Source organism: Xenopus tropicalis, chromosome 3 (genome assembly GCF_000004195.4).
Source record: "Xenopus tropicalis strain Nigerian chromosome 3, UCB_Xtro_10.0, whole genome shotgun sequence".
In the NCBI taxonomy this organism is placed as follows: Eukaryota; Metazoa; Chordata; class Amphibia; order Anura; family Pipidae; genus Xenopus; species Xenopus tropicalis.
The window spans coordinates 133,123,193-133,138,437 of record NC_030679.2 but is presented as its reverse complement, the minus strand read 5'-3'; the positions used below and the strand labels follow the sequence as shown (position 1 = coordinate 133,138,437).

At 41.1% G+C, this 15,245-nt stretch overlaps 1 protein-coding gene across 1 annotated transcript; it reads left to right on the top strand.

Moving 5' to 3' along the window:
• The first annotated feature begins 184 nt into the window (after nucleotides 1–184).
• On the top strand, nucleotides 185–14,865 carry LOC116409797 (CD209 antigen-like protein C). Its single transcript, XM_031899340.1, has 11 exons — nucleotides 185–513; nucleotides 2,658–2,756; nucleotides 5,775–5,816; nucleotides 6,588–6,629; nucleotides 6,878–6,919; nucleotides 9,173–9,214; nucleotides 9,466–9,507; nucleotides 10,301–10,342; nucleotides 11,207–11,358; nucleotides 11,935–12,041; nucleotides 14,363–14,865. Exons 1-11 carry the CDS (start codon nucleotides 360–362, stop codon nucleotides 14,514–14,516), a joined length of 918 nt encoding a protein of 305 aa, XP_031755200.1. The 5' UTR covers nucleotides 185–359; the 3' UTR covers nucleotides 14,517–14,865.
• The last annotated feature ends 380 nt before the right edge of the window (nucleotides 14,866–15,245 follow it).

Sequence of the window (15,245 nt, the reverse complement as noted above, 5' to 3'; positions counted from 1 at the left end):
TAAAACCCCAGTGGGTGAGCTTTAGCCTATAGGATAAACCCATGTAAATGGGATTTTTTTAGGAGCCTTATGGAATTAGCTCCCAGAATCCCTTTGGTCTGTGTATAAGTATGAGGCGGTCTCTTTAACCCTTTTGATTTGTTCAAAGAGTGCATACTAAGCCCTCTTGCTGGGTTAGAAAAAAAAGGTAACCAGTAAAGCATATATGATCCTTCCAGTTAGCCCCTATTCTTCCCATTGTCTAGAACTGGCCCACGTTAATACATAATCAGGCAAAGTGCATGTAATTGATGGTTACACACAATACACATTACAGGCCTCTGCTATGTTGAGTGACAAATATTGTTATTGTGCTGGGTATGTATAATAATGCTCTGTTAACTTTGTCTTATTTTGATTTCCCAGGAATATTCCAACCCCATATTGTTACTGATGATACATATGGAAATTTGGAAACCATTAAAGCTGCAATGACGATGGAGATACCTGAAAAAGACAACCATTCATCAAAACGTATAATTTTTACTGTAACACACGCAGCATCTTAATCCATTTGCTCTCCAACTATGAAAGGCAACTTATTGCTATAGCCATATACACAGGATAGTCCCTGATACACAACAGGGTTAGTAAAGGGGATGTAAAGTCAAAAAACACCTGCAATACTTTGCTATGTATTCTCCCCTTTTCCGCTCTTTCCACCTCCCCCCATTCACCCCTTTCTGATACTCACCTAATTCCATATTAAGCCCTTGCTGGCCTGGTTCTGCCTATTTGACATTACAACCCATAATAAACAGAGAGGGAGCAGACAAGGGGAGAATCACTGCAATGGATCATAGCTTCCATGCTTTTATTTGTTTAATGTTGCTGTCTATTGGGGGTGTCCTGTGTACAATGGGTATTTGCGGATAACTCGGATAAGTTTATATGTAACGTGTCTGTGTTGGGAAGATGGGGCCTTTCTAACAAACAGAATGTAACATATAATATACGAAAGAAGAAATATTTATTGAAATCTAAATGTTTGATCCCTCTATTCTTGGCACATATAATAATAAGGTCTACATGATCACGTTGATGAAGTCCTTATCCAATAGGTTTCTGTAGATCCTGCTGTATGGGCTAATTTTTGGCTCCTGGCCCAACAATTGGATTGTCCTAATTTGGCCTAGTGCAGGGCTGGCCAAATCCACCCAAGATTCACTCATTTGGTGACCTCAGTCTAAAATGTACGGCCAGCCTAAGTCTATCTAGGGATGACTGGGATATACAGATATGATGGTTAAGAAATGTTACACTAGAAAGTTCCATGGGCTGGTGTAGGATTAACCCCAAACCCCTTCCCACATGTTACTTGTCCTTTAATTGGCATAAATCAGTGCTGTCCAACTTCTGCGGTGCTGAGGGCCGGAATTTCTCTTGCATACATGGTGGAGGGCCGATAATGGAAGCCAGTTTTGACCACTCCCCCCTTTAAGCCACACCCACTTCAAACCACACCCATTTTATCACAATGGTGGTAGTGTAGCAAAAACCCAAATGCTTCATCCTCACTGCAGGGATATCAACCATCATTCATATGTGAAAGAATTACATTATGTCATATTAAGACGTACCCTTAAATCCATTTGCCTCCTCTTCCCCTGTGGATAGCACAGCAACCCCCAGCACATAATTATACACCTTAGGGACCATTTAATGGCTATTTCTGCCAGGTTCACCTCCCACAGGCAGTATAGGGCAAGCAGAGTATGGCACATACAGTCAGCACTCTACCTGCCCTATGCTGCCAGTGTGTGCCATATTCTGTCTGTCCTATGCTGCCTGTGTGTGCCATACTCAGCCCTACTCTGCCTGTGTGTGCGAAGCTCTGCCAGCCCTATGCTGCCTGTGTGTGACATACTCTGCCTGCCCTACCCTGCCTGCCTGCCCTACCCTGCCTGTGTGTGCCATACTCTGTCTGTCCTATGCTGCCTGTGTGTGCCATACTCTGCCTGCCCTACCCTGCCTGTGTGTAATATCCTCCCTGACCTATGCTGCCTGTGTGTGCCATACTTTGCCTGTCCTATGCTGCCTGTGTGTGCCATACTCTGCCTGCCCTACCCTGTCTGTGTGTGCCATACCCTCCCTGCCCTATGCTGCCTATGTGCCATACTCTGCCTACCTTATGCTTCTTACACACAGGCAGCATAGTCCAGGCAGTACATACAAGGGGCGTGAACAGGGGAACAATGTGGGTGATTACAGCCTGAGCCTGAGGTGTGAACACTGCAGGGGGTGAACAATACAGAGATTAATAGGTGTGAACAGTACAGGGGATTACATTTTTAAACAATACAGAGGGATTACAGCCTGAATCTGAGGTGAGAACCATGCAGGGGGGCAGTTAATCTCAGTACTGATACCATTTAATGCTTACACAAATTTAAGACATCAAAGCAGCCAGACAGGTGGGGGGCCATAAATATATATTTAATTCAAAAGGCCTATGACACACAATGATTCTCAGCAGAAAACACACAAGAGTCACGTAAAATCGCTCGGCCTTTTCTCATGATCCTCATTGCCAGGTGTAATGATACTGCGTTTGAGAGGTAAAGTGCCCAAAATCTCTACCTAAATGATTGCTGATCCCATATATCTCTATATTTCAGATTTGTGGGCACAGAGGAGGCTCCTGGTGGTTCTGGTGATCCTGCTGATACTTGTGTTCATTTTCCTGATAATCCTCACAAGCCTGGTGTTCATATACTGTGAGTTGTATAAGGGCAAGGCAGAAAGATATAAAACAAAAATAAAAAACAATAACAATATAAATATACATATAATTTACTATTTGAATTAACTAGCATAGACAGTCAAACACTATGGGGCTGATTTACTAAGACACGATTTCGAAACCGAATTGGAAAAATTCCGATTGGAAACGAACATTTTGCGACTTTTTCGTATTTTTTGCGATTTTTTTTGGCGTCTTTGCGATTTTTGCGTATTTGAATTAAGTAGCATAGACAGTCAAACACTATGGGACTGATTTACTAAGACACGATTTCGAATCCAAATTGGAAAAATTCCGATTGGAAACGAACATTTCGCGACTTTTTCGTATTTTTTGCAATTTTTTCGGCGTCGTTGCGATTTTTGCGTAAAAACGCGAGTTTTTCGGCGTCTTTACGATTTTTGCGTAAAAACGCGAGTTTTTCGGCGTCTTTACGAAAGTTGCGCAGTCGCGATTTTTTCGTAGCGTTAACACTTGCGCGCAAAGTCACGCCTTTTTCGTAGCGTTAAAACTTAAAAGGCGCGACGTTTCGCGCAAGTTTTAACGCTACGAAAAAATCGCGACTTTGCGCAACTTTCGTAAAGACGCAAAAATCGTAAAGACGCCGGAAAAAACGCAAAATTACCGATCATTACGAAAAAAACGCAATCGGACGCATTCAGCCCGTTCGTGGGTTAGTAAATGTGCCCCTATGGAACTATCTGTCCCAACTACCTTAGAAAATTGCACCCCATTATGTGGACTCACAAAAGGTGCCCCCATATCAGTGCATATGTGCCTAGATAGCGGCTAACACGGTGGAACCTCAGACAGTAACTGACATGGCCAAACATGGTGATTAGTGGTGAGTGAAACTTTTCCCCAGATATGGACTTTCTGGAACAATTACACATTCCAATTTTCAAAAAATCACTGCAAAATGTCACCATGGAAATTTTCATTAAAAATAAAAGGCCCATAGACCCCACTGTATTTCATGGGGAAGAATAAGTCTGCACTGAAAAAGTTGTGACAAAAAGAAAAAAAAACTGATAGATGCCAATCTGTATTGCACGGAAAAAAAGCCAGGGCAAAAAAAGTAGACAGGTAAATAATGGCAAAATGGGACAGATTTGGCAACACTCAGCTCTCTATGAAATGCAGAGCATTATGTACAGGAAGGGGAGAATGGGGCGCCTTTTGGAAGTCTAAATTATGTGGTTGGAGAAGGGGCGGGGGGTTTTGGCAGAGGGGCCCATGGTTACAAACCCTGTGAGGGGTACAGCCAATGGCTATACTAACAATAACATTTCATCTTATTATCTGGAATTTCTTCCCTAATTTGGTTGGGTGGAAACTAGGTGGGGGGTGTGATGCCAGGATATGGCAAAGCCACAGAACTCCAATATTTGGTTTTACTGGTTTAATTAAACAGTATAATGCATAACAAGACAGCAAAAACTCCACAGGTAGGCAGCCAATAGCTTTCCAACAATGGATGAAATGTCCCACACTTAAAGATTAGTCACAGAATGTCCAGCAACACAGGGGTTAAACCTGCCCCCCACAATACAACCCAGTACTTCCTGGCCAGCAGAGCAAGCAGTCCTGGTACATCTTCCTCCAAGGTTGTAGCAGCTCCCCAATTCCAGCAGTGATCCACTCTGCAGGCAATTTAGATCCTCAGTGGTTCTGCTGGGGTCAGTTGCTTGGACCTTCCCTGATCCAGTAGCCAGTAATCCGGTCAGACGTAGCACCGCAGCCACTATGCCCAACACTCAGTGCCAACTAACTGCCCCAGCTCCTCTGTAGCCATTGGCTGGACATGCACTTCAACTGCCCAGGGTGGGGCATTAGTACTGCCTCCCATTGTTCAAGCAGGCCTGTGTATGTGACCTGCAGCATGTCCCCAGTTAACCCATTGCCTTCTGGCACTTCAATCCACTGCAAAAGTCAGTTAATGCTGGAAATCTTTACTGAGGTCTCCACAGGGGGGTTGGTTGGTTGGTTGGTTGATTTGTTTATGGGCAATATAAGCCATTTTTTCTGCCTATAATAGGTAGTAGTGTATATTTTCTATTCTGCGCCCGGTTTGATTTGTAGAAATAAACATGAAGTTTCAGGCACCTAGCTATAATTGCAGGGGTAGTCATGGAGTACTGAACTGGTCCACTGGGAGGTGCTGTTTTAACATTTTTGATATTTTGTTTTGGACTTGCAGGCAGGTGGTTCCCAATCACTGACATTTTTTTCAATTTTTTTTGTAACCCTATTATATTCTACTCTTGCAAAAACATTACTTTTGCTCCCGGTTTCATTTCCAGTGCCCCATTTTCTCCTCCTTTATTTTCTTTTCTCCCCATTTAATTATTTTATGTCCCCACTTTCTAAGCCTAAAAGGTCTTTAATTTTCCCTTCTCTCCCAACCCCAAAAATGGGGTCCTCCCTTACCCTTTTATTATACTCATTTTTTGCTTTCTCTACTTGTTTTACTCTTTGCCATTTCTCTTGTGCCTTTTCTCTTCACTGTAATATTTCTTTTTTTCTCCGAGTAGATTAAGTTTTGCATTTATTTTCTCTTAATCCCATAGTGTAACATTCTCTCTCTGGTGCCACCCAGTTATGTTTCCTGCCCCTCTCATCATTTCCCCTTTAATACAGAGCCGACGCTTGCACTGCTAACATGGCTATAATTATACCACATAACTGAGCTGCTACGTGATTGGTCAAGTGGGGCAACCCTGCCAGTCATTAAGCCGCTGATCTATGTGACAGTATTATAGTGAATACAAGTGACAGATCTATATTTTGGGGGGGCGGGCAATGGGTACAAGCAAGTAAAAACTATGCTGATTTCCCCCCTACCCAGTCATAGAGGGCTGGGGACCACCTGGTTATTTCCCATTATCCTGATGGACCAGTAGACCCCAATTTGGTACATCCCGAGTAAGGGTATAGGAGACCTTTCTGAGTGGGGAGCCTTAAATATCTCCTTTTTTATGTTGTTTTCCAGATTCCACAGTTTCTTCTGAAATCAGCAAGCTGCAAAGCCAAGGTAACAACACTTTATTTGTCTCACATACACAAATGATACACTGTTATTAAATCTGTTCTTCATAAAGAGAAATTATTATGAGTGAATATTGTTCATCAGAGTGATATACACACTAATTAATCTGGCAATACACAGGGAGTATAAACAGTTTATTGGCCCATGAAAGGGATCTGTTTAATGGCCTACCTCAGCAATATCTGGATAAAATTGCCTAGATTTCTAGATTTCATCTCCTTTATTCTTTCTCCTTTACTTTCTCTAATACCCATGTTTCTCTCAACCACAATTTTTTTTAATGTACCTCTCTCCCAATCACCAATCGTGGTCTCCCCTTTGTATTCTCTCTTTAAATATTTTTGCTTTCTTCTTTTTCCATGTATTGCCATTTCTCTTGTGCCAGATTTTTTCCTTTTCCCTTCAGTGCAATCTTTCTTTTTCTCAGGACACACTAAAACTCTCTCTTGCAATTGCTCTTGATCACATAGTGTAAGGTCCTCTCTGGTCCCACCCAGATGTTGTATTCGCCCATCCTTCTGAGCATTCACTTTCCCCTTCAATACAAAGCTGCCATTTGCACTGCTACCATCACTCAGTCATTGAGCCCCTTAGTATTGTAGTGAGTGCAATTAATACCGTAGTGGTCTGCTGGTCTGCTGGGTTCACCGGGGCTTGGGCCCACCTGGATATTTCCCATTATTCCAATGGGTCAGTCCAACCCTGATTCAGTACATCCTTAGTAGGGTTATAAAGTTATGCTGTTTTTAATTTCAGATTCTTCACTTTCTTCTGAAATAAGCAAGCTGCAAAGCCAAGGTAATAATATTTTCTGTGCCTCAGATACACACATTATGGGTAAATATTGTACAACAGGGCTGTATTTTTTAATGAATTATATTGCTGGCTTATTTATCTTCTATACAGGCAGAAGATAAATAAGCCAGCACAATCTGATTTTTTTTTTGCATTTTGCACCCTGACATTCACTGCCCTAAACTTCCACAGGTTCCTGTGCTTTATAATATCTCCTGTTTTTACTAAAGTTACAGCATTTTTAATTTCAGATTCCTCAGTTTCTAATGAAATAAGCAAGCTGAAAACTCAAGGTAATAACACATTTTCTATAATTACATTTGTTATTTATAAAGATAATGTATAACAGGTATGGGACCTGTAATCCAGAATGCTCGGGACCTGGGGTTTTCTGGATAAGGGATCTTTCTGTAATTTGGATCTCTATACCTAAAGTCTACTAAAAAATCATTTAAACACTAGTAATAGGATTGTTTTGCCTCCAATAAGGATTAATTATATCTTAGCTGGAATCAAGTACAGGTACTGTTTTATTATTACAGAGAAAAGGGAATCATTTAACCATTAAATAAACCCAATAGGGCTGTTCTGCCCCCAATAAGGGGTAATTATATCTTAGTTGGGATCAAGTACAGGTACTGTTTTATTATTACAGAGAAAAGGGAATCATTTAACCATTAAATAAACCCAATAGGGCTGTTCTGCCCCCAATAAGGGGTAATTATATCTTAGTTGGGATCAAGTACAGGTACTGTTTTATTATTACAGAGAAAAGGGAATCATTTAACCATTAAATAAACCCAATAGGGCTGTTCTGCCCCCAATAAGGGGTAATTATATCTTAGTTGGGATCAAGTACAGGTACTGTTTTATTATTACAGAGAAAAGGGAATCATTTAACCATTAAATAAACCCAATAGGACTGTTCTGCCCCCAATAAGGGGTAATTATATCTTAGTTGGGATCAAGTACAGGTACTGTTTTATTATTACAGAGAAATTGGAAATCATCTTTAAAAATGGGAATTATTTGATTAAAATGGAGCCTATGGGAGATGACCTTCCCATAAATTAGATTTCTAGATAAACAGATGGATCCAATACCTGTATTAGGAGAAAAATTGTTGAGCAGAGCCAGAATTGTGACATGCACACTAAAGCTAATCATAAATATGTAACGATTAATATAATACCCAGTGTATCAATACCAAGGGGCATAGAAATCATACAAAGATCCAGGTATAGGTGGTATTTATCACAGGGTACCAAAAGAGCCCGCCTCTGTGATTGCCAAACCTCTTTACTTAATTTTTCATGATTCTTTAAGGTGCCACTATTCAGAAAGAGATCCCTTCTCAGACTGAAAACTATGGAGCTTTCAGTCTGAAATTAGTGGCAGGAAAACTGTTGAAAGGGTTAATAGGGGATAAGATACTTGAAAATATTGCAAATTGCAATGCTATGAGTTTGTGCCAGCATGGTTTTATGTGTAACAGATCTTGCCAGACTAATTTAGTCGCCTTCTATGAGTAGGTGAGCAGGAACCTACCTAGACTCTGGGATGGCAGTGGATGTGATCAACTTTGCTAAAGCATTCAATCCAGTGCTACACAGAAGGTTACTGATTAAATTAAGGAACATTGGCCTGGAACATAATATTTGTATTTGTATAGAGAATAGTAATGAGCAAACATTTTTGCCTCATACAGTTTTGCGGCAACATTTTTCACAAATCTACGTTATGATTGTGGCATTTCACAGGAGCACATAGGAAGTAGAACAAAAGTCCATCTTTTTATTTCTAAGTTTGGATTTCCCTCTACTGAACATGAGCACATTAGGGGTCCCGGGGAGACAGAGGACGTTGGCAAAGCAGTGCTTCTACAGTAATACCCCCGGCTGGTGTAGTTTTCAGTGAAGAAGAGCAACTACCTAGGGTCTAAGGCCCAGGCCTAGGGTCTCAGAAGTTTAGGGGTGGCATGCCGCCCAGCCACACTGGAATTTTGCTTGCATACGGAGCAATGGGGACCAGACACACAGAAACGTTAGCACATCCTTTGAAGGATTAACACCTGCATCAATTTATTGTCTCTTGTGCCAGATTTTTTCCTTTTCCCTTCAGTGCAATCTTTCTTTTTCTCAGGACACATTAAAACTTTCTCTTGCAATTGCTCTTGATCACATAGTGTAAGGTCCTCTCTGGTCCCACCCAGATGTTGTGTTCGCCCATCCTTCTGAGCATTAATTTTGCCCTTCAATACAAAGCTGCCATTTGCACTGCTACCATCGTTTGCACACTCGCTATAACCCTACCACTCAATGAGCTGCTAAGTGATTGGTCAAATGACACAACCTTGTCAGTCATTGAGCCCCTTAGTATTATAGTGAGTGCAATTAATACTGTAGTGGTCGGCTGGGATGCCAGTGAGAGGGGTGCACCGGGGCTTTGGCCCACCTGGATATTTCCCATTATTCCAATGGGTCAGTCCAACCCTGATTCAGTACATCCTTAGTAGGGTTATAAAGTTATGCTGTTTTTAATTTCAGATTCTTCACTTTCTTCTGAAATAAGCAAGCTGCAAAGCCAAGGTAACAATATTTTCTGTGCCTCAGATACACACATTATGGGTAAATATTGTACAGCAGGGCTGTATTTTTTAATGAATTATATTGCTGGCTTATTTATCTTCTATATAGGCAGAGTGCAAAGTGCAAAAATGGGCACAATCTGATTTTATTTGCATTTTGCACCCTGACGTTCACTGCCCTAAACTTCCACAGGTTCCTGTGCTCCATAATATCTCCTGTTTTTACTAAAGTTACGGCATTTTTAATTTCAGATTCCTCAGTTTCTAATGAAATAAGCAAGCTGAAAACTCAAGGTAATAACACATTTTCTATCATTACATTTGTTATTTATAAAGATAATGTATAACAGGTATGGGACCTGTAATCCAGAATGCTCGGGACCTGGGGTTTTCTGGATAAGGGATCTTTCTGTAATTTGGATCTCTATACCTAAAGTCTACTAAAAAATCATTTAAACTCTAATAATAGGAACACTATAAATATTCTGCAGAAAGCATTACCATACCTGAGTAAAAAGCCTTAGAAACTACCTCAGTTTGTTTAAGATAGCAGCTGCCATTTTAGCTTGGCCTTGGTAGCTTCCTGCTGCAGCTCTAGCCTGGTAGCTCAGATCACACATTCCTAAAATTTTAAAATTTGAGTACCCTACAGGCATCTCTAGCACTAACTCTATAAATTGGCGATTAGAGATATAGGGTAAAAGGAACATGACAGACAAGTGTCTTACTTCCCTTATTGAACAACATCATTTTAGCCTAATTAACAGAATGCGATTATACCACTGCACTCAGCAAGTAACAGCCTGGAGTGTACCAATAGCCCTTACCTAAGGTTCTGTAGCATTAAATATCAGTCTATGTGGAGCTGGGTATGTGGATCCTGTGGCTACCTGAATCACTGCCTCTTTTATAGGGTTAGCAAGTTACATCGACTGGCATTGGGTCAGGCCTACTGGGATATAGCAAATGTAACTTGGGATCATCTCGCTCATCATTTTGCCTCCTGTGTATAGAAGTCATCCCATCTTTCTAGGGATAAGTGCTAAGTCGTTTGTTATTTCTAACATTTTGCCCTTGTCAATTTCAGATTCCTCCATTTCTGATGAACTAAAAAAACTAAAAGGCCAAGGTAACAGTGCCTTTCATTTCTCAAATGCACTAATGCCCTAATATCATTTCTAAATGGCAGACTTATGGGAACAAATGGTTCAGCGGACCTCAAAATGTGTCATATACATTGAATTTAGTACTTCTTTTCATAACTCAAGTTATATTTATTTGGTAGAATTTCCCAATCCTGATCCACTGTCTTGTGGGCCCTGTACCGCCCCACGGGTTTATATTCTGATTTATATTTGTGTGTAGTATCAATTCGTTCCTTTACTAGTTGTGTACCTGTGTGCCAACACTCCAAAGACGGCTTTGGGCACTGACTAATGATTCCATTATTTTGCTTTGCTTTGAACATCTGAGACAAGAGGAGAAATTAATTTTGCGTTTACACTGAAATGTGTTTTTGACACCCAAGCTATAGAGAGTAATTGCACTGCTAATGTGCAAAAAATTGTGATTTTTGTGGGGGAGGGTCAACTTACTTTTTGGGAATTTTACAACACAAAAACTCTCAGGAGTTTCTAAAAACAAAATAAATCGGATTTTTAGTAATTCTGCCGCTTAGCATCCATTTATACTATGAATGAATATTAAATATGGGTGCTTCTATGTATACTACAATAATGGTGGCCATACATGGGCCAATTGTAGCTACCGATATCGGTCCCTTAGACCGATTTGGCAGCTCATTGGCCCAAATGACAGGGGGATATCGGGAGAAGATCCACTCGCTTGGCGACCTCGCCAGGCGAGCGGATCTTTACGTGTATGGCCACCTTTAGGGTATGTTCATTGTATGGGGAATTGTGGAAGCATCTGGAGGAACCTGAATAATCCCAGGCAGTATAAATAAGTCTATTTATTTTTCTTTGCTTCTCAGGGTCCATTTGTGATACATGCCCAAGTGGCTGGAATCGGATTGGTGCCTCGTGCTATTATTTCTCCAAAGAGACTGCCACGTGGGAAAGAGCTCTAAATGCCTGCATTGGGTTAAAGGCCATGCTTCTGATCCTCAGGGACCCAACAGAAATGGTAAGGAGGCCCGTGTACCTTTGGTTCCATGAGCAGAGCAAATGAAAGCTGCAGCTGTTACCATTAAAGGTTGTAGTGTGCAGATGTGCCACTTGACTTCACCTCGTTTGCCTTAATAGAGTCTCAAGTAATAAAGTCTTGTAAGGCCACCCCTTCAATTGTCCCAGGTCACAGCTGTTTACACTCAGTTTTGTCCCAGATTAACCCAGGGTCGGACTGGACCAGCAGGACACAGGAAAAAAAAACCACCAATCCAGGCCTGATCCCTGCCAGCAAATAAGACCCTCTACCTTCACCCCCCAAGAACACAACGCACTGTGCAACGCAGCAACTAACATGGCACGGAGAGGTGTAGGGAGGAGGAGGCACACCTGTGGGTTGAGGAGTTTGCGTTTGGGTTGGGGGGCCCTAAAGTGGCAGCCAAGGTGGACCCAGGACATCCCAGTCTGACACCCCAAACTCATGTTTCTGCGAGCCCCACCAGTTGTATATGCTTACACCCAAATCCTTCACTGTTTACTCAGATTTTCAATGTTCATAAAAAACGTTCAGCCAATGTTTTCCTCTTTATTTTAGGAATATGTGAATAGACTCGCTGAGAGAGGTTCAAGGCACTGGATTGGGCTGAAAAGAGAATCTAGCAATGTATGGAAATGGCTGGATGGGACACAAATGACCTTTAGGTGGGTACAAGGTATTTGTGTATTGACATGTGGGGATGCAGTGCCTTTGGCCTTCTCACTATTGGGGTAACGGCACGCAGTACTTTCTGTCTCCTGAGCTTATTCATAATTATGAGTATAAAAGTGAAAACTATACCCCCAAACAATGTAAGTATTACAATATATTGCATAAAGCAGTTCATATGTAAAACCCTGCTTCATCTAAATAAACCATTTTCATAAAAAAGTGCCATTGGGTAATACTAAATAGAAAACTGCCATTTAAAGAATTAAGGGCCGTCCCCTGGGATCATAGGATTCACAGTGCACACAAACAAGCCAAGGCACACATACATGCTAGGCCCCATCAGCCAATGAATGGGCAGAGTTCTGCCTTTTGCTCCAACACTACTTCCTGTTACAGTTAGAGCTGCATTATTTCCTGTCAGCTGATCTCTGTGGGAGCACACAGCCCATCACTAAATGGCGGTTTAAGGGAAAGGATGCAAAAGGGCAATAAATACTGATATATATATATATTCCAGTTTGGTGAGATTCTTTAATAGGTCACTTAACATGATATAAACTGTCTGTTGGTTAAGTATTCATTCTGGGGGTATACAGTAGTTTTCCTTTAAGCGACATATTCTGAAAGGCAAATGTAGGATGAATCATGTATTTCTTTCCCCTATGCAAGTGCCTAATGTTGGATGGGAGAATATAGACAGAGATAGGGTTGGCACCCATCTGGTTTTAAAGCAGACATCTCAGTTTTGCAAAGGGCTGTCTGGTTCAAAACTGTCTGTTCAGTTAAAAGAAACTGAAAAAACATTAAAAAAAACTGCCTGGCATCTTAACCCCACCCACATCATTGTGCCCACCCCCAGCATCACTGCCAGACCCCCGATGCCATCAGTCTCGTCCCCCTTGTTTGGGTTTAGCCACTGGCAATGGTGGCAGCCCAAGGTGGCCTGCAACCTCTGTATCTTCCTGATGCCAACCTGCGTCATTCATACACACAGGGGTGCCCAGACATTTCCCCCAGCGATCTACTTTTGACTCCTCCCTACGTGCGTACATACCCAATAAAAGCGCAGCACTTCTGTATCCCAAGGCTTAGACGCGGTTCCCCAGAAATCCACAGGGGATCAACTGGTGGACCGCGATCAACTTCTTGGCCACCCCTGAGTTAGGGGATATGTGGGGGGAGGGGACATGTCTGGGTACCACACTCCTCCCAGCCCCAAATACATCTTTGTTAAACCTGGCAGTATTGTATTCACTGGGTGGGGCACAGGCCTCTGTGTTCCTCCCAGGAGAAATGACAGTGGGGCTCATTTATAAACTGTGTGCAGTGCAGAATTATTCACACAAAGAACATATTTGCCCTGCCCGTGTTTATATGTATAAAGCTGGACAAGATTAGTGTATTAAATGTGCAAACAAAATTGTAATTCTTTTATTCACAGAAAGCTTTATGGTATATTTGGTATATTCCCAAATTGCAAATATTTATGGGCACACTATGGGGCCCATTTACTAAACCTTTTTCAAGATAATTTCGTATTTTTTCTAACTTTTTGTTTAACTTATAGAGCATTTCGGAATGTATGGGAAAAGTTTGTTAAAATTCCACGAGTTGTTCGTGGTTTTCGTTAAAAAAAACCACAAACAAATTGTATTTTGCACAACGACTGCGAACGTTTCAGAAATCTTTAAAGCTTTGGTTAAACTTTCCTCAGGACTATCTTTTCCCAAGGTTTGATCTGTCGAGTCCCATTGAGTCCTATGGAAGGCTTGCAAAGCCAGACATTGAAGGTATCAAAGGTTTACATGGCTTAATGAACTTTTCGGCACAAAAATTTCATGACTTTCGGAACACAATTCGTACGAACGATAAAAGCATTTTCGTGACATTTTAGAACATCAGAAATGATCGTGGTTACTACGAATTTTTACCATATCGTGATTTAAGCCCACAAAAACATCAGATTTTAGTAAATGTGCCCCTATGCGTCTGAAAAAATGTTCGCTAAACTGATTCAGCAAGTTGCAAAATTCTATTCGCAAAGTGAAAAATGTGCAATTCGGCGGGTACAGCGGTACAAAATGTAAGCAATTAGGGGAAATCATCCACAAAACAAACATTTTCTCTATGACCCCCAGTGTGCATAGGCATAGAGGCGGAGCAAGTAACATATGATTGACAGCTTGTTTTTATAACAGGTATAGATGTTTTCATTAAAAAAAATATATATATTTGGGTTTCATGTTTTATTTGTTTTTACAGTTTGCAGCATTGTATGTGTGTGGGACTAATTGGATTTGAATTGTTTGTGCAGAAACTGGGGTGTTGGTGAGCCAAATAATGATAAAAATCAGGAGAGCTGTACCGAGACTATGGAAGGACCCTGGAACGACCGTAACTGTGAACACTCCCTGCATTATATCTGTAAGAGAACCTTGAGCTGCTCAGCTCAGCTGCTCAGTATTTAGCCGGAACGAGAGGCCGGGGCAAATCACAGAATAACAGGCGCCCGAAAATGACACTCAAGCTCCAAAGGAATCATGTTATACATTTCTCCTCCATCGCTGATTACTGAGTATTTCTTTAGAGTTCAGCTAATCCATGTGAAAAAGGTGATTGATCAATGCATATTCCCTGGTCCCCTTACTTTTTAGTAATTCAGTATCTGTGCAAGTGCATGTACAGGTATGGGATCCGTTATCCAGAAGGTTTTGAATTACGGAAAGGCCATCCCTCATAGAGTCCATTTTAAGCAAATAATTCTAATTTTGTAACAGTTTCCTTTTTTCTTTCTGAAATAATAAAATTATTAATGTTAACTAAGCTGCATGAGTTTTTTGGGGGGTTATTAACACCCATATGTAATAAAAGGCACTAAGTTTGCCCAGGTGCGGTAACTCATAGCAACCAATAAGATGTTTGTTTTTGAACAGGTGACCAGTAAATGCTGTCTGCTGATTGGTTGCTATGAATTACTGCTCCTGGACAAACTTAATACTTTTTATTACATAACCCCATTAATGTTTACATTATTCTTAGCAGACTTAGGGGCCATTTACTAACCATCAGATTTTTTTTTCTCGATTTGGATTTTTAGCGCTAAAAGTCGCAGGGAAGAAACCTGCAACTTTTTCGACATTTACTATGCATCTAAATGGCTAAAAATCAAAATCCGACAATTCACCAGGTTAACATTG

Bases quoted from the DNA above. Each gene is read 5' to 3' on its own strand.
- LOC116409797 (XM_031899340.1), top strand. From the start codon at position 360: ATGTATAATAATGCTCTGTTAACTTTGTCTTATTTTGATTTCCCAGGA. The intron at 514-2,657 runs GTATAATTTTTA...TCTATATTTCAG, and splicing joins AGACAACCATTCATCAAAAC to ATTTGTGGGCACAGAGGAGG. The intron at 10,343-11,206 runs GTAACAGTGCCT...TTTGCTTCTCAG, and splicing joins AAAAAAACTAAAAGGCCAAG to GGTCCATTTGTGATACATGC.